The following is a 26391-nucleotide window of genomic DNA, read 5'->3' as shown; positions in this document are numbered from 1 at the left end:
GAGATGCATGATTTATAATCTCAAATTAACTTTCACCAACTCAGAGGCGATGCAGCAGCTCAGTATGCTCTTTTATCCTGCACTTCCATGAGCTAATGCAACTAAATTGAGTTCTTATTTGTACTGCAAATTTCAAATGTGAATGTCAATAAAAGGACATCTAAGTCTCTAAGTATATCAATAGCTGCATAAGCTAGTTAGCTCTCTGTGATCATGGGGACGTTATTAGCGTTAGCGCTTATAATAACCACCTACTCAGTGGCCTAGTGGTTAGAGTGTCCGCCCTGAGATCGGTAGGTTGTGAGTTCCAACCTCGGCCGAGTCATACCAAAGACTATAAAAATGGGACCCATTACCTCCCTACTTGGCACTCAGCATCAAGGGTTGGAATTGGGCGTTAAATCACCAAAAATTATTCCCGGGCGCGGCACCGCTGCTGCCCACTGCTCCCCTCACCTCCCAGGGGGTAAACAAGGGGATGAGTCAAATGCAGAGGACACATTTCACCACACCTAGTGTGTGTGTGACAATCATTAGTACTTTAACTTTTAACTTGAACATATGGCTAATACTTGGTTAATATTCAGGTTATGTCATTTAAATGGAGTATTTTTGGCGGTCTTTTTATGTTCTATAAGAGGGTCTTATTTGCAGAATGGATGACTTCCATTATTTGCATTGCCGGACACGTTGAACATCCACACTTTGAATGCACATTGCGGCCCCGGGCCCCTACCAGGGCCATCGTTGGCCACCTCGTGCTTCTCGTGCTTACAGATTAGAATGCATTAAAAAATAAAGTTATATGCGTTCTTGTCTCACATTGGGATTGTGAATCATAGACAAAATAATTAAAGTGCAGTTCCCCTTTAAAGGCAAACAGAAGAATAGTGTGTACTGCTTTTAATGCCTGCTTCTGTTTTCCTTTTCTCTGATTTAGTGGATTATTTACAGTCTTCCTTTAAAGGTTTTCTTTATCATTTCTATTGTGGAAGGTGCCACTTGTAATTGTGATTTATGGAAGGGAGAGTCTTTAAAGGCCCACTGAAATGAGATTTTCTTATTTAAACGGGGATAGCAGGTCAAATTTATGTGTCATACTTGATCATTTCGCGATATTGCCATATTTTTGCTGAAAGGATTTAGTAGAGAACATCCACGGTAAAGTTCGCAACTTTTGGTGTTAAGAGAAATGCCCTGCCTCTACCGGAAGTTGCAGACGACGATGTCACATGTTTGATGGCTCCTCACATATTCACATTGATTTTAATGGGAGCCTCCAACAAAAAGTGCTACTCGGACCGAGAAAACGACAATTTCCCCATTAATTTGAGCGAGGATGAAATATTTGTGTTCGATGATATTGATAGCGACGGAGTAGAAAAACAAACAAACAAAAAAAAAAAAGTTAAAAAAAAAAGAAACGCGATTGCATTGGGACAGATTCCGATGTTTTTAAACACATTTACTATGATAATTCTGGGAAATCCCTTATCTTTCTATTGTGTTGCTAGTGTTTTAATGAGTTAAATAGTACCTGATAGTCGGAGGTGTGTGTCCACGGGTGTGTTGACGCCAATGTCTCAGGGGAGTCGACGGCAGCTATGGACGGCACAGGCTCAGCGTTTCTCCGGTAAGAAACGACTTTTTAACCACAATTTTCTCACCGAAACCTGCTGGTTGACATTTGGTAGGGATCCATGTTCTCTTGACCGCGCTCTGATCCATAGGAAAGTTTCATCTCCAGGAATTTTTAAACAATGAATCACCGTGTGGCTAAAAGCTAAAGCTTCCCAACTCCATCTTTCTACTGTGACTCCTCCAATATTAATTGAACAAATTGCAAAAGATTCAACAACACAGATGTCCCAAAAAACTGTATGATTATGCCGTTAAAGCAGACAACTTTTAGCTGTGTGTGTACGCAGCACTCATACTTCCTAAAAACCTGTGATGTTTTGTGTACACGTCATCATTACACAAAAACTCCCGGGAAATTTTAAATTGCAATTTAGTAAACTAAAAATGCCGTATTGGCATGTGTTGCAACGTTAATATTTCATCATTGATATATAAACTATCAGACTGTGTGGTGGGTAGTAGTGGGTTTCAGTAGGCCTTTAATATGCAAATGAAGTGTGCCATATATTAGACTTCTGCACTCCCTTTATTTCCGTTATGATCCACCAAAGTGAAACATTTCAGTCATTTGAGAAGTGCTGCCACCTGGCTACAGGCGTGTGTACTGTTCAAGCATGAAAAAAAAAGACAGAGGTTGTCGGTTTCGCGTGATGAGACTCACCTCCCGAGTTGAAAAAGGTAAAACATTTTCGCGGGTCGAACAAATCCGAGGGCAACTTTGGAGGTTTGAGTGTGAGACGTGGAGATGGGAGCGATGTCCTCACCTCGCTCGGGAAAACAAAATACAACAAAAAATCAGGCACTTTTTCTTTTTTTCACAGAATATGACACAGGTGTTACAGTATTTACATGACGGGTACACAGGGGGGGTGGGGGGGGGCAGTTTCTGAAGAATGAGTGTTTGAGGTTGAAGCGTCCTTCCTCCTGAGTCCTCCTCACTCGCTCTCCTCCATGACGACGACACTGCGGGGGAACCTCCTGACCACACCCGGCGACCTCAGCTCCACGTCTCCGTGAAGCTGGCGATGATGCAGCTGATAGTACGGGTCCTCTTCCTCTTCCTCTTCCTCCTCCTCCTCCTCCTGGGCAGGGCGGTAAGGTCTGCTGTCTGGCCGATAGCCGCCATGAGGAAGAGGTTGGACTGCAGGTGGAATATTGACTTGAAAACATTTCCATGGAAAAGTTGAGCAGGTCTGCTTTGAGGACTTGCAAAGAAACATTCCACCACCAAAGACGCTGAAAAGTGAAGGTTTGTAAGCCAGCAAGAACATGCACACGTCCAACTCTCCCAATGAGTGAGCCACATTTGCAGGGAGAACACCTCCTTCGCTGACTCCTGCGCTTTTGAAAGGCGAGATTAGCGCTGAAGAGATTAGCGCGCGCAGAAACTTTGTGTGCACCTTCGAATTTGTCTGTTTGTTTGTGTTTCGCTAATCCAGGAATAGCAAAGCGATTCATACGGAAATGCAGCTCACGTCTTCTTTTGATAGCGAGCCACGGTGGCGGGGATTTAGGAACTCCGAGACGCAGGAGGGAGGAGGAGGAGGAGGACCAGCACACCACGCTCCTCAGTAATCATTGCCGTAGTCCTGTTGAACTTAGGCAGGGAGGACACAAGGAGGCCGAGAGGAGAAAAGGAGAGAGGAGAAGGAGAAGTAAGGTCACGTCCGCAAGACCCCCACAAAGACACCAGAAGGTTTAATGTCTTCAAACTGCACTCAGAATAGAAATGTGAAATCATTCATGTTGGACAGGAAGGAAATATCGAATAAAATATCTTTATTTGACTTTAAGAGAAAGTACAAATAAAGCTTCCCCACAGAAAATATGGCTTCATGGAAAAAAAAAAATGCAAACATTTTTGACAAAAATAAACAACTGGTTTTGTTTTGCAATGTGCTTCCATTATACACATATATTACTGTGTATGGACTCATTTGATCACTATTATTAACTTTTAAATGTTATTGAAATATTTATGATTTGAAATAATGCAATGTGTTCCCATTATACACAAATACATTTGATCACACTAATAATTATTTTCTAATTTTTAAAAATGTTATTCAGATGTATTTTTTAAAATATATTGTATTAATTAACAGCGTGTTTCCTGTACTGGATATGCATATATTATTCCAGTTGCTTATCAATTCATTGTGGGTGCAATTTGATCAAACTTGTATTATTATTTTTTCTTTACCTTATTCAAATTTGTTTGAAATGTTGTTCTTATTATTTAAAAATACTTTTTAATATTTAATATATTTCATCTACTTTATACTTATCTTGTGTTAATTTGTTATCAATTAGTTGTTAAAATAGTTTTTAATCACAGTTGTATTGTTATAATTTCTTTACCATATTTATTTTGTTGTAAATATATAATCTAAAAATATTTCAATGTAGTGTTTTCTTTATACACGTACTGTATATTATATTATTTTGTTATCAATTGTCAGTATAATTTTAGCACACTTATATATTGATTTTATTTTTCGTTTTGATATGTTTCATTAAGAAAAAATACATTTGTTTCTATGCAATGAGTTTCCTTTATATGCAAGTAAGTATTTTAGTCTTCATTTGAACACACTATTGTATTACAACAGTATTAAATGTATTTTTTTCTGGTTTATTAAATATTTTTTATAGCTATGCAATGTGTTTCCTTTATACACATACATACGTTTAACTTTTTATTTATTATAATTATTATTTCATCACCATTTTATAATTGCTTATTCTATTTATTTTTTCCTTTTTTAAAACTAAATAATGTACATACAGTATATTTCTATGCAATGTGTCTAGCTTTTATTTTTGGCAGGGACCTGTGTGTCATTTACAATACAATACAATAGCTGTTAGTCTTAATTTACAATGTTCAATTTTACAGAACAAATATAGAAAATAAATATGTGAAGTCCTACTAAAATAAATCTTTATTAACCCTGAATTTCTTTTCTTAGTTTTTGTAATTTGATTAGATTTTTTATGTAACTTTTTCATGTATAAAATGTCTTATATTGTCTCAACAAAATAATGTTTTATGCATGCTGTTCTTCACTTCTTATTTTTTGCCCTTTTGCGATCATCTCGCCTTACTCAACACATTCAAACATAATCATAGGACACCTTTTACAAAGTTAACAACTAATATTAACTAGCATTAATGTAGTCTTTTTTTCCCACAACATGGCTCAGTGGAGTTTTTAATGTCTGCTCAGCAAGTTGAGAAGACAAAACGTCTGCTCGATGTTATTGTACAAGGAGCAAATAACTGCTCGGTTTTACAAAGGAGGGATGCAACATTTTCAGAATAATAATATTTTTAAAGTTACAAAAGAATATGCGGCATCACTTTGTAGAATAAAAAATGTGTATTGATGAATCCATCAGACACTTTTAGCAAACCTGCTCTTCTTTGTTTGTCCACCTTTGTTTACGCCTTCACACCATCTTTGCATGAATCAACGTCTTGTAACCAGATTAGTCTGGCAGATTTATGCGAACAATAAGTGAAGATTATTTTACATTGTTGTCTTTAATACGCTCCGGTTGGAAGACGCTCAACAGTACAATTCTCTCGAAAAAAAAGTCAAAAGCTTTTTGACAAGTAGAATTCATGCTCAGCATATAAAACTGAGGCCTGAATAAATATATATGACTATTTTTAGAATTAACCAAAAAACAATCATGGCAGAAATAAATAGGCGGAATAATAGAACCATGGCAACTACTATGTCAGAGCCAAACATGGACCTAATAAATATTTGATGGTTTCTTACCCGAGTATTTTATAGTGCAATAAAAAGCATTAGCATAACTTACCTCCAACATTATACCCCAAACAGGAGTTGTGGTCACAGTATCCTGGAGGTCCAGCTGGTCCGGCGGTCCCAGCACTGCCCGGCCTCCCAGGTGTCCCGGGGTTACCAGGGCGACCGAGAGGGCCCTGGCTGCCTGTGCGCCCCTCGCCTGGCAAACCTGAGGTGATGAGAGCAGGAAATATGAGGATGATGTCAACACGCTCACACTCCTGCGGTAAGGCTCTCAATTGTGCACAAAAGAAGCCACAGTGGGAGTGGAGGAACAAGAATGTGTCAGACATTTAGCCAGAGGGTTGACTTTTATGTCCTCCATCTCCTTTTACCTCAACCGTCGCATTGAATCCTTTGGTCATCCCCTCAAATGTTTCTGAAGCCGTTAATTTTTACCGACTCAGCATTATGATGTCGTTAAACGGCATCCTTTATGCAAGCATCCTGTCAAATCATCAAGTGTGCACACCGAAAAGCTACAGCAATGGTGTCCAAAGTTTTAAAAGCCCGCGGAATATTTTAAAAATACTATCACAAAAAAAAAGAAAAGTGGAATAAAAAAGCAAACAGGTGCAATGTAACAGGAGAATGTTGCAATAGTGACACTAATAACAAAAAGCTGCCAAGCAGGCATTTTTTTTTTACTTTAAAATTGGCATTGTTCAAAAAATAATCAGGAATCAAAAACAATTTTCTTATAAATGAGTTACTTATATAAGGCTCCAATTAGTTCACATCAAATATTCAACTAAGAAAATGTTTTGGTAGGGAAAACATTGCACATAAAAAAAAAAAAAGTATAAATATAAATATACACACACACACACACACACACACACACACACACACACACACACACACACACACACACACACACACACACAAACACACACACACACACACACATTTATACATACATATAGTATTCCAAAAATTACTTTAAAAAAGTAATCAATTATAGTTACTTGTTAGTTTACCAAAAAAGTAATTGAATTACTAACAGAATTACTCTTAAATAAATGTAATTGATTACTTAGAAGAGTAAGTTATACTTTGTTTAAAAAAACCTAAACATAAAATATCTAGCATATGCATTTAAGAGATGTTTAATATAAGGGCACAGTGCTTTTAAAAGGCGTGATAGCCCGATACATAACAGTCTTTTTCAAATCATCAGTTTAGGGTTTAAGATGGGTGAGAGCACCTCTTAGGGCAGGCCTGGGCAATTATTTTGACTCGGGGGCCACATTTAGAGAAGAAAATGTGTCTGGGGGGCGGTATATGTATTTTTAGGAACACTAATACAAAACCTCACAATAATGTCTGATTAAACAATATGACAGACCGCCTTAAAAACATAATGGAATTTTAAATTTTCTATGAAGGATAAAACACTGAATATTGACAAAATATTAATGTCACACCCGCTTTCGACCGACATATTTTACCATCAACTGAAACGCAACAAAAATGCAAGAAACAGTGAACGCGAAGGGTACAAAATAAACCCACCTGCAAACTGATATCTGATATTTGCTGAATTTCCCCCAGGGATCACTAAAGTACAGTACTTTCTATTCTATTCTTTCTAAGCTTTCGAAATTTTTGTTGTGAAAATTTCCTTCCGTGTCCGTGGAAACACTTCCCACCCACACTGCTTGGTGCCTCGTCTGAGCTGCTGTGACGAAGATGACCATAGTAACTAATTAGATGACCATAGCAACTAGTATTTCATCCATAAGCGCCGATTCCAACCATTGAAATACTTTGTATAGTTGAAGACTTACGATCATTATAAAACATGAGTGTACATTATAATGGCAGCTACACTTTCCATCTTAAAGACCTACAAGAAATATTTGGGAATGTCCGGCGGACCAGATTGAAAAGCTCAACGGGCCGCATGTGGTCCCCAGGCCTTAATTTTCCCAGGTCTGTCTTAGGGCTAGCCTGGTACCATAGTTGTGACTGTCACTAGCAAGCAACAGCTGAGAATACAGATAAGCAAGTTTATGGTATGTTGGTTGTTGGTTGTCAACATAAACACGTTAGTACAAATTGGATGAGCCGCTTAAGTCTCGACAAAAAAGACAGCGCCATTGCGACGTTTTTACTTGGTTAGAGGAAACACAAGAAAAGGTATGATGAAGTATTATTTTCATCTAGTTGTGGCGTGTGCACAATAACACTAGCGTGGGACATGCAGTGAGATAAAAGCTTTTCTACGAAAACTACCGTATTTTTCGCACTTTAAATCGCAGTTTTTTTCATAGTTAGGCCAGGGGTGCGACTTATACTCAGGAACGACTTATGTGTGAAATTATTAACACATTACCGTAAAATATCAAATAATATTATTTAGCTCATTCATGTAAGAGACGAGACGTATAAGATTTCATGGGATTTAGCGATTAGGAGTGACAGATTGTTTGGTAAACGTATAGCATGTTCTATATGTTATAGTTATTTGAATGACTCGTACCATAATATGTTACGTTAACATACCAGGCACCTTCTCAGTTGGTTATTTATGCGTCATATAACGTACACTTATGCAGCCTGTTGTTCACTATTCTTTATTTATTTTAAATTGCCTTTCAAATGTCTATTCTTGGTGTTCAGTTTTATCAAATAAATTTCCCCCAAAAATGCGACTTATACTCCAGTGCGACTTATAAATGTTGTTTTCCTTCTTTGTTATGCATTTTCGGCAGGAGCGACTTGTACTTTGAAAAATACGGTAGTCATATTTTGCAGTCTTATTGTGGCGGTCCGTTCCCTGTACGATCAGTGCCAGAGCTTGGTCCGCATTGCCGGCAGTAAGTCGAACACATTTCCAGTGAGGGTTGGACTCCGCCAAGGCTGTCGTTTGTCACCGATTCTGTTCATAACTTTCATGGACAGAATTTCTAGGCGCAGTCAAGGCATTAGCTTATGTAGATAGCTTCTGTAGACAACAGGGATTTACGTTTATTGATAATTGGCCCTCTTTCTGGGGCAAACCTGGCTTGTTGAGGAGAGACGGCCTTCACCCTAACCAAGAAGGCGCTATCCTCTTGTCTCGGAACATAGATTTCGCATTGAGCCACATTTGACTAACTGCACTAGAGCAAGCCCGGTCACAGGCAATTACAGAGCCTGCTAGCCTGGGTATGGAGTCAGTTAAGCTAGAACTAGCCAGCGCCAAGCTGGATGATCCCTGTACACATAGCAATTTTCGTAGAATAATACACAACTCACAAAATGTTTTTTCTGCTGTGTCTATGACTACGTCAGAGTTAGACATGCGTTCTACTGAGGTGGCAAATTATGATGCGTTCAGTTTATCACAGCGCCAAGTAGACAATCTGAAAATTCCCTTCATATCAATTCCTAGATATGGTCGTAGTTATTTTAAGTACACTGCGCATGATAAACGCAACATTATTAATATTGCTACTACGGATAATTTTATCAACAACTCCTTAAAACAGCCCACTACCTATAATATGGGCTTTCTAAACATCAGATCTTTGTCTCCCAAAACGTTATTAGTCAATGAGGTCATTAGAGACAACAACCTTAACGTCATCGGTCTTAGCGAAACCTGGCTTAAACCAGACGACTTTTTTGCGATAAATGAGGCAACCCCTCTTAACTATACGAATGCGCATATTGCCCGTCACCTTAAAAGGGGAGGGGGTGTCGCACTAATATACAACGAAAACTTTAACTTTAGTCCTAACTTAAATAATAAATATAAATCGTTTGAGGTGCTTTCTATGAAGTCTGCCACACCTCTGCCTCTGTGCCTGGCCGTTATCTACCGCCCCCCAGGGCCCTATTCGGACTTTATTAGTGAATTCTCAGAGTTTGTTGCTGATCTAGTGACGCACGCCGATAATATAATTATAATGGGGGACTTTAATATCCATATGAATACCCCATTGGACCCACCGTGCGTGGCGCTCCAGACTATAATTGATAGCTGTGGTCTTACACAAATAATAAATGAACCAACGCATCGCAGCGGTAATACGATAGACCTAGTGCTTGTCAGAGGTATCACCGTTTCCAAAGTTATGATACTCCCGTACACTAAAGTAATGTCCGATCATTACCTTATAAAATTCGAAGTTCAGACTCATGTTCGGCAAGCTAATAATAATAATAACTGCTATAGCAGCCGCAACATTAATGCTGCCATGACGACTCTTGCTGACCTACTGCCCTCGGTAATGGCACCGTTCCCAAAGTATGTGGGCTCTATTGATAACCTCACTAACAACTTTAACGACACCCTGCGCGAAACCATTGATAACATAGCACCGCTGAAGTTAAAAAAGGCTCCAAAAAGGCGTACGCCATGGTTTACTGAAGAAACAAGAGCTCAGAAATTATTATGTAGAAAGCTGGAACGCAAATGGCGCACGACTAAACTTGAGGTGCACCATCAAGCATGGAGTGATAGTTTAATAACTTATAAACGCATGCTTACCTTAGCTAAAACTAATTATTACTCAAATCTCATCCGCATTAATAAAAACGATCCAAAATTTTTGTTTAGTACAGTAGCATCGCTAACCCAACAAGGGACTCCTTCCAGTAGCTCCACCCATTCGGCAGATGACTTTATGAAGTTCTTTGATAAGAAAATTGAACTTATTAGAAAGGAGATTAAAGACAATGCGTCCCAGCTACAACTGGGTTATATTAACACAGATACGATTGTATATACGGCGGATACTGCAAATATCCAAAATAGTTTCTCTCGTTTTGATGAAATAACATTAGAAGGATTGTTACAACGTGTAAATGGAATAAAACAAACAACATGTTTACTTGACCTACTTCCTGGGAAACTTATCAAGGAGCTTTTTGTATTATTAGGTCCATCAGTGCTAAATATTATAAACTTATCACTTTCCTCGGGCACTGTTCTCCTAGCATTCAAAAAAGCGGTTATTCATCCTCTCCTTAAAAGACCTAACCTCGATCCTGACCTCATGGTAAACTACCGACCGGTGTCTCACCTTCCCTTTATTTTGAAAATCCTCGAAAAAATTGTTGCAGAGCAGCTAAATGAACACTTAGCGTTCAACAATCTATGTGAAACCTTTCAATCCGGTTTCAGGGCAAATCACTCGACTGAGACAGCCCTCGCAAAATTGACTAATGATCTATTGCTAACGATGGACTCTGATGCGTCATCTATGTTGCTGCTCCTCGATCTTAGCGCTGCTTTCGATACCGTCGATCATAATATTTTATTAGAACGTATCAAAACACGAATTGGTATGTCAGACTCAGCCCTGTCATGGTTTAACTCTTATCTTACTGATAGGATGCAGTGCGTCTCCCATAACAGTGTGACCTCGGACTATGTTAAGGTAACGTGTGGAGTTCCCCAGGGTTCGGTCCTTGGCCCTGTACTCTTCAGCATCTACATGCTGCCGCTGGGTGACCTCATACGCAAATACGGTATTAGCTTTCACTGTTATGCTGATGACACCCAACTCTACATGCCCCTAAAGCTGACCAACACGCCAGACTGTAGTCAGTTGGAAGCGTGTCTTAATGAAATTAAACAATGGATGTCCGCTAACTTTTTGCAACTTAATGCCAAAAAACCGGAAATGCTGATTATCGGTCCTGCTAGACACCGACCTCTATTTAATAATACAACTTTAACATTTGACAACCAAATAATAAAACAAGGTGACTCTGTAAAAAATCTGGGTATTATCTTCGACCCAACTCTCTCCTTTGAGTCACACATTAAAAGAGTTACTAAAACGGCCTTCTTTCATCTCCGTAATATCGCTAAAATTCGCTCCATTTTGTCCACTAAAGACGCCGAGATCATTATCCATGCGTTTGTTACGTCTCGTCTCGATTACTGTAACGTATTATTTTCGGGTCTCCCCATGTCTAGCATTAAAAGATTACAGTTGGTACAAAATGCGGCTGCTAGACTTTTGACAAAAACAAGAAAGTTTGATCATATTACGCCTGTACTGGCTCACCTGCACTGGCTTCCTGTGCACTTAGGATGTGACTTTAAGGTTTTACTACTTACGTATAAAATACTACACGGTCTAGCTCCAGCCTATCTTGCCGATTGTATTGTACCGTATGTCCCGGAAAGAAATCTGCGTTCAAAAGACTCCGGCTTATTAGTGATTCCTAGAGCCCAAAAAAAGTCTGCGGGCTATAGAGCGTTTTCCGTTCGGGCTCCAGTACTCTGGAATGCCCTCCCGGTAACAGTTCGAGATGCTACCTCAGTAGAAGCATTTAACTCTCACCTTAAAACTCATCTGTATACTCTAGCCTTTAAATAGACCTCCTTTTTTGACCAGTTGATCTGCCGCTTCTTTTCTTTCTCCTATGTCCCCCACTCCCTTGTGGAGGGGGTCCGGTCCGATGACCATGGATGAAGTACTGGCTGTCCAGAGTCGAGACCCAGGATGGACCGCTCGTCGGGACCCAGGATGGACCGCTCGCCTGTATCGGTTGGGGACATCTCTACGCTGCTGATCCGCCTCCGCTTGAGATGGTTTCCTGTGGACGGGACTCTCGCTGCTGTCTTGGATCCGCTTGAACTGAACTCTCGCGGCTGTGTTGGAGCCACTATGGATTGAACTTTCACAGTATCATGTTAGACCCGCTCGACATCCATTGCTTTCAGTCCCCTAGAGGGGGGGGGAGTTGCCCACATCTGAGGTCCTCTCCAAGGTTTCTCATAGTCAGCATTGTCACTGGCGTCCCACTGGATGTGAATTCTCCCTGCCCACTGGGTGTGAGTTTTCCTTGCCCTTTTGTGGGTTCTTCCGAGGATGTTGTAGTCGTAATGATTTGTGCAGTCCTTTGAGACATTTGTGATTTGGGGCTCTATAAATAAACATTGATTGATTGATTGACATTGAGGGGTTTTGGTTTGGTGGCCACGGGATTAGGTCTCTGCTTTTTGCAGATGTTGTGGTCCTGATGGCTTCATCTGGCCGGGATCTTCAGCTCTCACTGGATCTGTTCGCAGCCGAGTGTGAAGCGACCGGAATGATAATCAGCACCTCCAAGTCCCAGTCCGTGGTTCTCGCCCAGAAAAGGGTGGAGTGCCATCTCCGGGTTGGGGAGGAGACCCTGCCCCAAGTGGAGGAGTTCAAGTACCTAGGAGTCTTGTTCACAAGTGAGGGAATTGTGGATCGTGAGATCGACAGGCGGATCGGTGCGGCGTCTTCAGTAATGCAGATGTTGTACCGATCCGTTGTGGTGAGGAAGGAGCTGAGCCGGAAAGCAAAGCTCTCAATTTACCGGTCGATCTACGTTCCCATCCTCACCTATGGTCATGAGCTTTGGGTCATGACCGAAAGGATAAGATCACGGGTACAAGCGGCCAAAATGAGTTTCCTCCGCCGTGTGGCGGGGTTCTCCCTTAGAGATAGGCTTAGAAGCTCTGTCATCCGGGAGGAACTCAAAGTAAAGCTGCTGCTCCTCCACATCGAGAGGAGGCAGATGAGGTGGTTCGGACATCTGGTCAGGATGCCACCCGAACGCCTCCCTAGGGAGGCGTTTAGGGCACGTCCGACTGGTAAGAGGCCACGGGGAAGACCCAGGACACGTTGGGAAGACTATGTTTCCCGGCTAGCCTTGGAACGTCTCGGGATCCCCCGGGAAGAGCTGGACGAAGTGGCAAGGGAGAGGGAAGTCTGGGCTTCCCTGCTTAGGCTGCTGCCCCCGCGACCCGACCTCGGATAAGCGGACGAAGATGGATGGATGGATGGACATTTTGCAGTTGCATCAGATTCTGCAAAAATATTTATATTTCAAGGCTCTTGAACATGTCATTTTAAAATTGGCTCTTTAGCGCTTTCTTTAAAATGAGTAAAATGTAACCCCTTTCCTCCAGTTTTACGTATCGTCACAACAAAAATAGCTGGTAAGTGATAAATGGGTTATACATGTAGAGCGCTTTTCTACCTTTAAGGTACTCAAAGCGCTTTGACACTATTTCCACATTCACCCATTCACACACTGATGGCCTTAACCAGGACCCATCAGGAGCAAGGGTGAAGTGTCTTGCTCGAGGACACAGTGGACGTGACTAAGTGGGTAGAAGTTGGGAATCGAACTGGGAACCCTGAGGTTGCTGGCACGGCCATTCTCCCAACTGCACCATGCCGCCTATCATTACACGATACACTTAAAAGTCTCAAGAACCCATATTTGAAACAAAACAGGAAGTCAGCCATTCTTTAGCCAAAAACAAAGTCCTCCTAGGGAGGGAGACCAAATGAGCATAGATAAAAATGAGCGATACGAGACAGATGGGTAATAAGATGGATGTGGGCGTGGCATGGCGCCAAACTCTGATATGAGTGTACGCCACAAAACACAAAAGGTTAATGCAAAATCTAATCTTGATCCTAATTGGTAGAAATGATGATGAAGACACCCTGAAGTGGCAGATGGGTCAGACTTGTTCATGCCTATTTGTAGTGGGCAAAGTCCAGGGGCAAAAAGTGCTCCTTGCCATTAATAATCAATCAGGCATTGCTGCTCTTTAAGGAACTGGTAGGTGCTGATAAAATATGAACATCTGCAGGATGTGGGCCTGGCACGGTGCCAAACGTCAATTGGATGGTTGCCACAAAACACAAAACGTTAGTACCATTGTTCCACAATTTCAGATCTTAATCCTAATTGGTAGAAATGATGATGAAGACATGGCAAAATGGCAGATGGGGCAGTACTTGTCCACGCACATTTGTAGTCATTTGTAGTGATGTTTATCTCATTGTTAAAGATGTTTGATAGCTAGTTATTGAAATAGTGGTGATGTTCGTCTTCAACATATACAAACCCCGTTTCCAAATGAGTTGGGAAATTGTGTTAGATGTAGATATAAACGGAATACAATGATTTGCAAATCCTTTTCAACTCATATTCAGTTGAATGCACTACAAATAAAAGATATTTGATGTTCAAACTCATAAACTTAATTTTTTTTTGGCAAATAATAATTAACTTATAATTTCATGGCTGCAACACGTGCCAAAGTAGTTGGGAAAGGGCATGTTCACCACTGTGTTACATCACCTTTTCTTTTAACAACACCCAATACACGTTTTGGAACTTAGGAAACTAACTGTTGAAGCTTTGAAAGTGGAATTATTTGCCATTCTTGTTTTGTGTAGAGCTTTAGTCGTTCAACAGTGCGGAGTCTCGGCTGTCGTATTTTACGCTTCATAATGCACCACACATTTTTGATGGGAGACAGGTCTGAACTGCAGGCGGGCCAGGAAAGTACCCACACTCTTTTTTACGAAGTGACGCTGTTGTAACACTTGTCTTGCTGAAATAAGCAGGGGCGTCCATGATAACGTTGCTTGGATGACAACATATGTTGCTCCAAAACCTGTATGGACCTTTCAGCATTAATGGTGCCTTCACAGATGTGTAAGTTACCCATGCCTTGGGCACTAATACACCCCCATACTATCACAGATGCTGGCTTTTGAACTTTGCGCCTATAACAATCCGAATGGTTATTTTCCTCTTTGTTTTGGAGGACACCACGTCCTCTGTTTCCAAATATAATTTGAAATGTGGACTCGTCAGACCACAGAACACCTTTCCACTTTGCGTCAGTCCATTTTAGATGAGCTCGGGCCCAGCCAAGCCGGCGGCGTTTCAGGATATTGTTGATAAATGGGTTTGGCTTTGCATAGTAGAGTTTTAACTTGCACTTACAGATGTAGTAACCAACTGTAGTTACTGACAGTGTTTTTATGAAGTGTTCCTGAGCCCATGTGGTGATATTCTTTACACACTGATGTCGGTTTTTGATGCAGTACCACATGAGGGATCAAAGGTCCGTAATATCATCGCTTACGTGCAGAGATTTCTCAAGATTCTCTGAACCTTTTGATGATTTTACAGACCGTAGATGGTAAAGTCCCTAAATTCGTTGCAATATCTCATTGAGAAATGTTGTTCTAAAACTGTTCGACAATTTGCTTACAAATTGGTGACCCTCGCCCCATCCTTGTTTGTGAATGACTTAGCATTTCATGGAAGCTGCTTTTATACCCAATCATGGCACCCACCTGTTCCCAATTAGCCTGCACACCTGTGGGATGTTCCAAATAAGTGTTTGATGAGCATTCCTCAACGTTATCAGTATTTATTGCCACCTTTCCCAACTTCTTTGTCACGTGTTGCTGGCATCAAATTCTAAAGTTAATGATTATTTGCAACAAAAAAAAATGTTTATCAGTTTGAACATCAAATATGTTGTCTTTGTAGCATATTCAATTGAGTATGGGTTGAAAATGATTTGTAAATCATTGTATTCCGTTTATATTTACATCTAACACAATTTCCCAACTCATATGGAAACAGGGTTTGTAAATTCATTGCGTACATTTTCAAAAGATAAACTTTAATTCTATTGGAGAGGGTGGGGCAAGATTTCATTCGCAATCTGGGAAAGCCTCCACACACAATTTTTTTGCAGACAGACAAATAAAAAACGGATTAAACACCTCCGTAGGAAGGTGTTTCGGGCACGTCCGACCGGTAGGAGGCCACGGCCAAGACCCAGAACACGTCGGGAAGACTATGTCTCCCGGCTGGCCTGGGAACGCCTCGGGATCCCCCGGGAAGAGCTGGACCAAGTGGCTGTGGAGAAGTCTGGGCTTCCCTGCTTAGGCTGCTGCCCCCGCGACCTGATCTCGGCTAAGCGGAAGAAGATGGATGGATTGATGGATGGATGGGTTGAAAATGTGAATGTTGAGCAAAATTTAAAACGAAGCATATCCAATACCCATTGTCTAGACCAGGAGTAGGGAACCTATGGCTCTGGAGCCTAATGTGGCTCTTTTGATGACTGCATCTGGCTCTCAGATCAATCTTAACTGGCATAATGAAATAATTCCGCTGGTAATCACAGTGTCAAAAATAATGTTCAAATTATAAAACATTCTCATGCATTTTAATCCACCCAATCGTTTCCTACCGCACCTGTTCAAGAAGTGGCATTAAAGGTAAAACTATTTGATCTATTATAGGTTAGCTTCAGAATAACAATGTTATTAAAAAGAATAAGAGACGTATTATTCTCTAAAAATGTTGGTCTTATTTATAAATGCACTCATTTAGTTGTATTTAGTGTTAAAAAATATGATATGGCTCTACGGAAATACATTTTTAAATATTTGGCTTTCATGGTTCTCTCAGCCAAAAAGGTTCCTGACCCCTGGTCTAGACAATTAATTATCTGATTAAGGGGGAACTGCATTTTTTTGTTTTAATATTGCCTCTCATTCACAATCCCTATGTAAGACACTAAAATATTTTAATGAAATTAAACAACGGATGTCTGCCAACTTTTTGCAACTCAACGCCAAATAAACGCAAATGCTGATTATCGGTCCTGCTAGACACCGACCTCTATTTAATAATTCAACTTTAATATTTGACAACCAAACAATTAAACAAGGCGACTCGGTAAAGAATCTGGGTATTATCTTCGACCCAACTCTCTCCTTTGAGGCACACATTTTTAATTTTCCTGAAGGAACTCTCCTGAAGGAATCAATAAAGTATTATCTATCTATCTATCTATCTATCTATCTATCTATCTATCTATCTATCTATCTATCTATCTATCTATCTATCTATCTATCTATCTATCTATCTATCTATCTATCTATCTATCTATCCATCCATCCATCCATCCATCCATCCATCCATCCATCCATCCATCCATCCATCCATCCATCCATCCATCCATCCATCCATCCATCTATTAAAAGCGTTACTAAAACGGCCTTCTTTCATCTCCGTAATATCGCTAAAATTCGCTCCATTCTGTCCACTAAAGACGCTGAGATCATTATCCATGCGTTTGTTACGTCTCGCCTCGACTACTGTAACGTATTATTTTCGGGTCTCCCCATGTCTAGCATTAAAAGATTACAGTTGGTACAAAATGCGGCTGCTAGACTTTTGACAAGAACAAGAAAGTTTGATCACATTACGCCTGTACTGGCTCACCTGCACTGGCTTCCTGTGCACTTAAGATGTGACTTTAAGGTTTTACTACTTACGTATAAAATACTACACGGTCTAGCTCCAGCCTATCTTGCCGATTGTATTGTACCATATGTCCCGGCAAGAAATCTGCATTCAAAGGACTCCCGCTTATTAGTGATTCCCAGAGCCCAAAAAAAGTCTGCGAGCTATAGAGCGTTTTCCGTTCGGGCTCCAGTACTCTGGAATGCCCTCCCGGTAACAGTTCGAGATGCTACCTCAGTAGAAGCATTTAAGTCTCACCTTAAAACTTATTTTTATACTCTAGCCTTTAAATAGACCCCCTTTTTAGACCAGTTGATCTGCCGTTTCTTTTCTTTTTCTCCTATGTCCCCCCATCCTTTGTGGAGGGGGTCCGGTCCGGTGGCCATGGATGAAGTACTGGCTGTCCAAAATCAGGACCCAGGATGTACCGCTCGTCCAGAGTCAGGACCCAGGATGGACCGCTCGCCTGTGTATCGGCTGGGGACATCTCTGCGCTGCTGAGACGCCTCCGCTTGGGATAGTTTCATGCTGGCTCCACTTTGGATGGGAATCTCGCTACTATATTGGATCCACTTTGGACTGAACTCTCACGGTTGTGTTGGATCCACTAAGGATTGGACTTTCACAATATCATGTTAGATCTGCTCGACATCCATTGCTTTCTGTCCCCAAGGTTTCTCAAAGTCATCAGGGTCGACGTCCCACTGGGGTGAGTTTTTTCTTGCCCTTATATGGGCCCTACCGAGGATGTCGTTGTGGTTTGTGCAGCCCTTTGAGACACTTGTTATTTAGGGCTGTATAAATAAACATTGATTGATTGTAGATTGATTTTTTTTTTTTTTATGCATTCGAAATCGTAAATAAACGTTAGCAACTGTCTGCTAACAATGAAGTCGATAGGAGCTCCCCTGTTCTGCTCATAGAGCCCTCTAAAAACCCATTTAAAACTCACCAACAATCCTCCGTGCACACCTCGAGACCTGAATAGTAACCAAGTATTAGTGATTCAACGATTTATTTTCAGCCGCACATTGATCACAGAGAGCTAACGAGCTAATGCTGCTGTACTGACATATTGAGCTGGTGACCAGTGAGTTGGTAAAAGTTAACTCTAGATTATAAATCATTGCTCTCACCTGGATAGTAGAAAGTGGTGACCATAAACCGACAAGTTGGTCAACTTTGACGCCCAACCTATACCCGGAGATAGCGAGAAAGGCACGAAAACTTTTCTTTCAACTCTTTGTGTGAATTATGATTAATTATTTATCCAAACGGGAATATATGAACATCCCAGAGAGAGCAGACATTGTACGGACGTGGTTGTTTTATTGTGTTCACATATTATGTTGCTTGTTTAGCACTTAGCAATTCTGCTCCATGCTGTTTAATGTTTCACTAGGGCTTTATCTCTTTATCACTCAGCTTGTAAAACTTGTAGCACATCCTCTGTATATTCAGGCTCAAAAATATAAGGTCCCGGATCATCATTTGTCGCAAAGTAGTCTTTGTTGTCTCTTACGAAGTCTGCTATGAGTGGTCGTAATTGTTGGTGTTGTTGAAGGTAATAGTTAACGTTGTGATGCGTCTGTGAAATTAATACGCCGCCGTATGCTTAAAAATGCACAAAATATGCAAATATAACATGTCATTATGAAAGTGCCTGTTGCTACATTACATATACTTTACTTACAGCATCTACTGTATATGAACAAAGATTTTTTTTAAAGTGCTTTATAGGAGGAATAGAGTGAACACCATTAAGTCCATTGTGAGCTGACTTCTGCTAAAATTTGCATACGACTTAGAATGCATAAAAATAGAAAAACATATGTGTTCTTGTTTTATATAAGGATTGTGAATGATAGGCAAAGTTTAAAAAAAGTGTAATTCCCCTCTAACCGAAGTTTAGAATCATCATAGGTCCCCTTTACGTTTACATAACAGTAAAATAAGCACTCATCCAAGGTCGGCTGGGATAAGTCCCGGATTTCCTGTGACCCAGACTCAAATAAACAATATCACAGTACTGAAATAGTGAAACTAGATAAGGCATGACATAAATCTGAAATTGGCAGTGGTACCTCAGATTTTGTACTCCATGTTTTTTGTATGATTTGAGTTTTTGTATACCGCAAAACTTTGTAGATCAGAATTCAGTCAGTTTGTATCAGTGCACTGAATCAAATATCCAAACTCGGTGTTTTTTCTTTTAAAACTTGGGACACTAAAGACAGACTTTGGCGATTGAGTCCTGTCATCATTTTTGATATTATTAGTGCGTGCTTTATTTGTTTTAGACAGAACAATGTGTAAAACAATGTCTTTTTCTCACCATAGAGTATGAGGATGTGATGAGTGAGGTGTTTAAGTGCTCTGCGTAAGGTTGTTAGACAGTCTGCAATTATTTAAGTCCTAACTATTACAAAATAATCCGCCATGGGGCCAAATAATTTTGCACTAGTGTAAATAAGGTGAGGCAGAAAGAACTTGGTCATCTTTATCATTGTTTGCCACGTATAAAACTAGAATTATCAAAATGATTAAGTGTTATAATGAAAAAGCCAATCACCGCTGTTATATTAGTTCCCTTATACTTTGTTAGTTTTACCCAAAACTTAAACATATTTGTGAGGAAAAATAGGAGCATTCTCAGATGTTTCACAAACAAATAAACAAACCTACTATGATCAAAACATGACTTCCTTGTTCTATGAAAGTAAGTCTCACCTGGCGGTCCAGGAGGTCCTCTTGGTCCTTGCTTTCCAATACCTGGACTCCCCCTCTCGCCCTTCTCTCCAGGTGGACCTGCAGACAACAAAGGAATCGATTGAATGAAGACGGTTTGATTGTGAGACTAATTACTAAAAGAGGACATAAGTTGTTTGTTTAAGTCCCATCTTAAAACTCATTTGTATACTCTAGCCTTTAAATAGACCTCCCTTTTAGACCAGTTGATCTGCCGTTTCTTTTCTGCTCTGCCCCCCTCTCCTTCATGGACAGGGGCGGGCACAGATTCGGTGACCACAGATGACGCGCTAGCTGTTCAAAGTCGGGATCCAGGGTGGACCACTCATCTGTGCATGAGTTGGGGACATCTCTGCTGCTGACCTGTCTCTGCTCAAGATAATCTCCTGCTGGCCCCACTATGGACTGGACTCTCACTATTATGTTGGATTCACTATGGACTGGACTCTTACTATTATGCTAGATCCACTATGGACTGAACTCTCACTACTATGTTAGATCCACTATGGAATGGACTCTCACTATTATGTTAGATCCACTATGGACTGGACTCTCACTATTATGCTAGATCCAATATGGACTGGACTCTCACTATTATGTTGGATCCACTATGGACTGGACTCTCACTATTATGTTAAATCCACTATGGACAAGACTCTCACTATTATGTTAGATTCACTATGGACTGGACTCTCAATATTATACTAGATCTACTATGGACTGAACTCTCACTTTTATGCTAGATCCTCTATGGACTGGACTCTCACTATTATGTTAGATTCACTATGGACTGAACTCTCATTTTTATGCTGGATCCACCATGGACCGGACTCTCACTATTATGTTAGATCCACTATGGACTGGAGTCTCTCACTATTATGTTAGATCCACTCGAAGTCCATTGCACCAAGGTTTCTCATTGTCATCCCCTTGTGTTGAGTTTTTTCTTGCCCTGATGTGGGATGTCGTTGTAGCTTGTGCAACCCTTTGAGACAATCATGATTTAAGGCTATATAAGTAAACATTGATTGATTGATTGATTGTCTCCATCTTGACATGTCCTCCCAACACAGTCCTATTTTGCCTGCTTGTCACTCATCTTCACGACCTGGTCCTCCCTCACCTCTGTCTCCTGGTCTTCCACTCTGCCCATTAGAACCAGGGAAACCAGGCCTGCCGGCGGACCCTTGTTCTCCCTGGGGTCCTGGGGGGCCTCTTCTACCGGGCTCGCCGGGCGGTCCTGGTACCGTGCGCACGGACACGGCTGACTGGACTGGGATCTGGTTGAGGATGGAGTTGTAGCGGGACAAGTGGCCTGCGAACACAAAGGTCAGATGACGATGATGCAAGAAGACTTTTGAGGGATTGTACTCCTGTCTTTGTGCAAATGAACATGACATAACAGAAGGAACCTCAGAGGAGTACTTGTACAGTACTTGTAGTGCACAACGTTAAGTGAGATCTAATTCAAGGGTGTCCAACGTGCGGCCTGCAGCTCGTTTTTTATTGACCTGCAACACCTTCAATACACAAAATTAACACGTTTTTTGATTAAAATGAAACAAGAAAAAACAACTAAGGAAAATTAAACCAGACCCCCAAAATTTGACCTTAAATCTAAAATGGCTGTCGACCTCTTCCACATGGTGTTTGATGAAAATATTAACACTTTTCTTGCAAAATTTGGTAAGATTTTAGGTGTGCTAAAGCTCTGATGTAATAATGATACTAATATGTATTATAGGCAAGGCAAGGGAATTTTTTTTATATAGCACATTTGCAACAATTTTTAAATTGAAACAAAGTGCTTTACCGGTTAAAAAGCATAGAACAAAAATATTAACCAAAAACAAACAAAGAACATAAACAATGAATGGGCTAAACTAAATAAATAAATAAATGGGTTGTACTTGTATAGCGCTTTTCTACCTTCAAGGTACTCAAAGCGCTTTGACACTACTTCCACATTTACCCATTCACACACACATTCACACACTGATGGAGGGAGCTGCCATGCAAGGCGCTAACCATCAGGAGCAAGGGTGAAGTGTCTTGCTCAGGACACAACGGACATGACGAGGTTGGTTCCAGGTGGGATTTGAACCAGTGACCCTCGGGTTGCGCACGGCCACTTTCCCACTGCGCCACGCCGTCCCCTAGAAGTGCAAAAGCAATACGGTAAAAGGGGTCGAATAAAAAGTAAAAAAATTACTGAATAAAAATAATAATAATAAAAACGCCACAAATTGAAAAAAAAAAAAAAATTAAATAAATATGAATAATATATGATAATACGAATAATAACAATACTCGATTAGAGTACATTGTGTTGGCTTTGTTATGCTTTGGTGTTTGGAAGAAGGAGCTGAGCCGGAGAGCAAAGCTTTCAATTTACCGGTCGATCTACGTTTCCATCCTCAACCATGGTCATGAGCTTTGGGTCAGAGGGACAAAGCGTCCAAAATGAGCTTCCTCCGCCGGCTGGCGAGGCTCTCCCTTAGAGATAGGGTTAGAAGCTCTGTCATCCGGGAGGAACTCAAAGTAAAGCCGCTGCTCCTCCACATCGAGAGGAGCCAGATGAGGTGGTTTGGGCATCTGGTCAGGATGCCACCCAAACGCCTCCCTAAGGAGGTGTTTAGGGCCCGTCCAACCGGTAGGAGGCCACGGGAAAGACCCAGGACACGTTAGGAATACAATGACTATTGGAACGCCTCAGGATCCCCCGGGAGGAGCTGGACAAAATGGCTGGGGAGAGGGAAGTCTGGGCTTCCCTGCTTAGGCTGCTGACCCCGCAACCCGACTTCGGATAAGCATAAGACGATGGATAGATTGATGGATATTTTGGATGCAGAGACGGCAGGCAAGTAATGAAAAGAAGCACTCTTAATTAAGGATTCGCAGGTAACACAAAAAACAAAAACGTGCGTCTGGGAAGTCCACAAATGGAAAACAGGTGTATGAAGTAAGCAAAAGGGCAACTTTGAGGCACAAAGCAAAATGACCCAGTCCTGAAAAGCAACTTGATTGGAAACTGGACACAGGTGAAAAAATGCTGGGTTATTTTGATAACCTAATTTATGAGTTGCGAGTGTTGGGTTAAAATTTGAAATTATTCTTATAAAGAACAATCAATTTTTTTTGGATTAGAAGGGTATTATTTCAGCAAAATTTCTGGGTTTTCAAAACTAGGAACCATTGTTGGGTTGTTTTTCAATGAGTAATGCATTTTTGGGTAAAAGGTTTTTTTTTCTTTATTAAAAAGGTACTTTTTTTTAAGGGAATTTGATTAAGGATTGATCTCATTAACATTATTTACAATCACACATTGTATGTACATGAACATATTTGAGCATGATGTATAGAACTACTAATGTCATGATCTGCTGCCTGGATCATGATTGTTAAGTTTTTGACTCCTTCAGTTCCTGTTTTGAGCACCCCTAGGTTTGTGTTTTAGTTGCCATGACTGCAGATTGTTTTCACCTGCTCTGATTAGTGTTCAGGACGCTCACCTGCTCCTGGGCACTAATCAGAAACCTACTTATTCCCTGCTTTTCATCACACTCAGTCTGGCTTTCCTATTTGCTTCCACACAACAGTTACGACGGCTACTAATTGGATTCCTCAGCTAAGCTTCGCCTTTTTGTACGTCTGTTTACTTGCTGAACTTTTCTTGTTTGCCATTCCGTTAGCTTCCCGTGCTATCCGCACACTGGTCCCCTTTTGTTTATATCCCGCATGATTTGTGGACAATAAATAATTGTCTTACCTGCACCTTGCCTTCGGAGTCCCGTCTGCATCCTGGGAGAACAATCTACACAACGATCACAACTATAAAACCAATTCTTGTAAAAAAAAAATGTCGCTCATATCTTGCTTTTGAATATATTTTAATGGGATGAAAATAATTGTGATCAGTAGTTGGGAAGAAGTAGGACAAACCAGCAGTAAAATGTATCATTTGTAACCAACTATTGGGTCAATGAGCGCTAAATTGCGCAACCCAATAGTTGGGTTGGGAATAACCCAACGTTGTAGTGATCATAACTCAGCTTTTGTGTTGAATAAATTCAACCATATAGTTGGGTTATGAATCAATCAACATTGAGTTAGCATAACTCTACTTTTGCGTTAAATAATTCAACCCAATAATTTGGGTGGGAATAACCCAACATTAAGTTATCATACCTCAACTTTTTGGTTGAATAACTAAATGCGAAAGTTGGGTTGAAAATTTTTACCCAAAATGCTCAGTTAAAATAACTCAAATAAGGGCTTCCTCCTTTTCTGAACCAGCAGTTGGGTTAAAATTAGATTATTTTTCAACCCAACATTTTTTAGTGTGTTAATTGCTAATCAGAGATAGATGAGTGAGCTGGCACGCAGACCAGAGTAGTGGTAGCAAATGGAGGCGTAATGAAAAACAGGAAGTGGAATGAAAAACAGGAGATAATACAAGAAACAAGTAATAACTGTCATGTGAGATCGTGACAGGTTATAGGATCTCGAAAAAAAAAAATTGTAAAGTGGCCCCTACAACCTGCAACTTTTCTGTTTGCGGCCCTCGCTGGAAAAAGTTTGGCCACCCCTGATCTAAGTGTATTACATACTGTATATCGTCAAGTCCCTGGCAGTATGGGCCCCATTATATTGGCAGGAAAATAAATATTGTGTGTAATAATTGTGTTTTGAGTAATACTCACTCTGAATGAGCTGCTCACATACTTGGCGTGCGATAGTGCGCACGGCTGCTGGGGATTGCATGTCACCCTGGGAAAAAACACATTGTTGTTTATGTATTTCTGTTTGTAGTCATATTTCTTCTAAACCAGTAGGACTGACTGGCAGACTGGTGATGTTGTTTCTGAGAGCAGCACATACTGTACACATACTTTATGTCCACTGTCATCTACAGCCTTTCTCAATATAGACTACTCATATCTGATGTTGGTCCTGGTTTTATTTGTTTTAGATATGCTAAGGTCTATCGCAGGGGTCGGGAACCTTTTTGGCTGAGAGAACCATGAAAGCCAAATATTTTAAAATGTATTTCCGTGAAAGCCATATAATGTTTTTTTAACACTGAATACAACTAAATGCGTGCATTTTTAAGAAAGACCAACATGTTTAGAGTATGATAAGTCTCTTATTCTTTTAAATATTATTGTTATTCTGAAGACAACCAATAATAAATAAAATGCTTCTTACCATTAATGTGACTTATGGTGCTGCATGGTTTTGCTGATGTCTATGTAGTCTTGATACGGGGTTATGTTTAACACTGTGATTACCAGCGTAATTATTCATTACTTATCCTGTTAAGCAATGTCAGCTTAGATTTATCTAAGAGCCAGATGCAGTCATCAAAAGAGCCACATCTGGCTCTAGAGCCATAGGTTCCCTACCCCTGGTCTATCACATGACTACATTTTACATTTCAACATGTCCAGAAAGGAGTACGAAGAAGCAGATCTTTTATTCAATCTTATTTTAAACCTTTCTCCATAAACAGAACTGATCATTTGTTGACTTCCTGCATTTAAGTGCTACCATTTTCTAATAAGGAAGACATAGAATAGAGAGAGTGTGGCAATAGATAGATAACTAAGGCAGTTTCTATGCAGAACCATAAAAAGAAATAAGAAATAGAAAACAAGAATAGTTTGTTTGAAATAAGTGCAAATAATCAAAATACAGAAATAAATAATAAATAAATAAAAACTAAATAATACAGGCGTGCATTTAGTTGATTAGAATGCTCAAGATTATGGCAAACGTCACCAGGGTTCTTTAAAATGGTGCCAAAAAATGTGTTAAATCAAAATGGTCCAAGATCAAGGATATACATCCATTTAAAAATGTAAACATCAATTACAATGAAATTATTTTTTTAAATTAAATGGTCTGTTTGCAACTTGCTCAAAGTAAAATTTTTCAGTCCCCCAAAATATAACAAGAACACCACCAGACTTATGTTATCATTAGTGGTTTAACACAGTGGTCCCCAACAATTTTTTTTTTTTCTTTGTCATGAAAAAGGGACGTTTTTGTCATGAAAAAAATAGTTTTTTGTGGTTGGTGCACTAATTGTAAGTGTATATTGTGTTATTTATGTTGATTT

The 26391-nt window shown here is 40.3% G+C and overlaps 1 protein-coding gene across 3 annotated transcripts in view; it reads right to left on the bottom strand.

Moving 5' to 3' along the window:
- Positions 1–2148: 2148 nt before the first annotated feature.
- Positions 2149–26391, bottom strand: part of col14a1a (collagen, type XIV, alpha 1a) — a 386358-nt gene continuing 362115 nt past the window's right edge. The window contains exons 43-47 of one of the 3 annotated variants that reach the window (XM_061915881.1): positions 24974–25040; positions 21394–21585; positions 20253–20330; positions 5476–5631; positions 2149–2782 (exon numbers count right to left, since the gene is read on the bottom strand). In XM_061915881.1, coding sequence (XP_061771865.1) covers positions 2577–2782; positions 5476–5631; positions 20253–20330; positions 21394–21585; positions 24974–25040 — 699 coding nt within the window. In that variant the 3' untranslated portion in view covers positions 2149–2576. Of the gene's footprint in view, positions 3239–5475; positions 5632–20252; positions 20331–21393; positions 21586–24973; positions 25041–26391 lie in introns of all 3 variants that reach the window. The other 2 variants (XM_061915882.1, XM_061915884.1) reach the window with 2 other exon arrangements.

The sequence above is a fragment of the Nerophis ophidion genome, linkage group LG11 (assembly GCF_033978795.1).
Source record: "Nerophis ophidion isolate RoL-2023_Sa linkage group LG11, RoL_Noph_v1.0, whole genome shotgun sequence".
Classification (NCBI taxonomy): domain Eukaryota; kingdom Metazoa; phylum Chordata; class Actinopteri; order Syngnathiformes; family Syngnathidae; genus Nerophis; species Nerophis ophidion.
The sequence above is the reverse complement of the archived record's forward strand: the minus strand, read 5'-3'. Positions and strand labels throughout refer to the sequence as shown.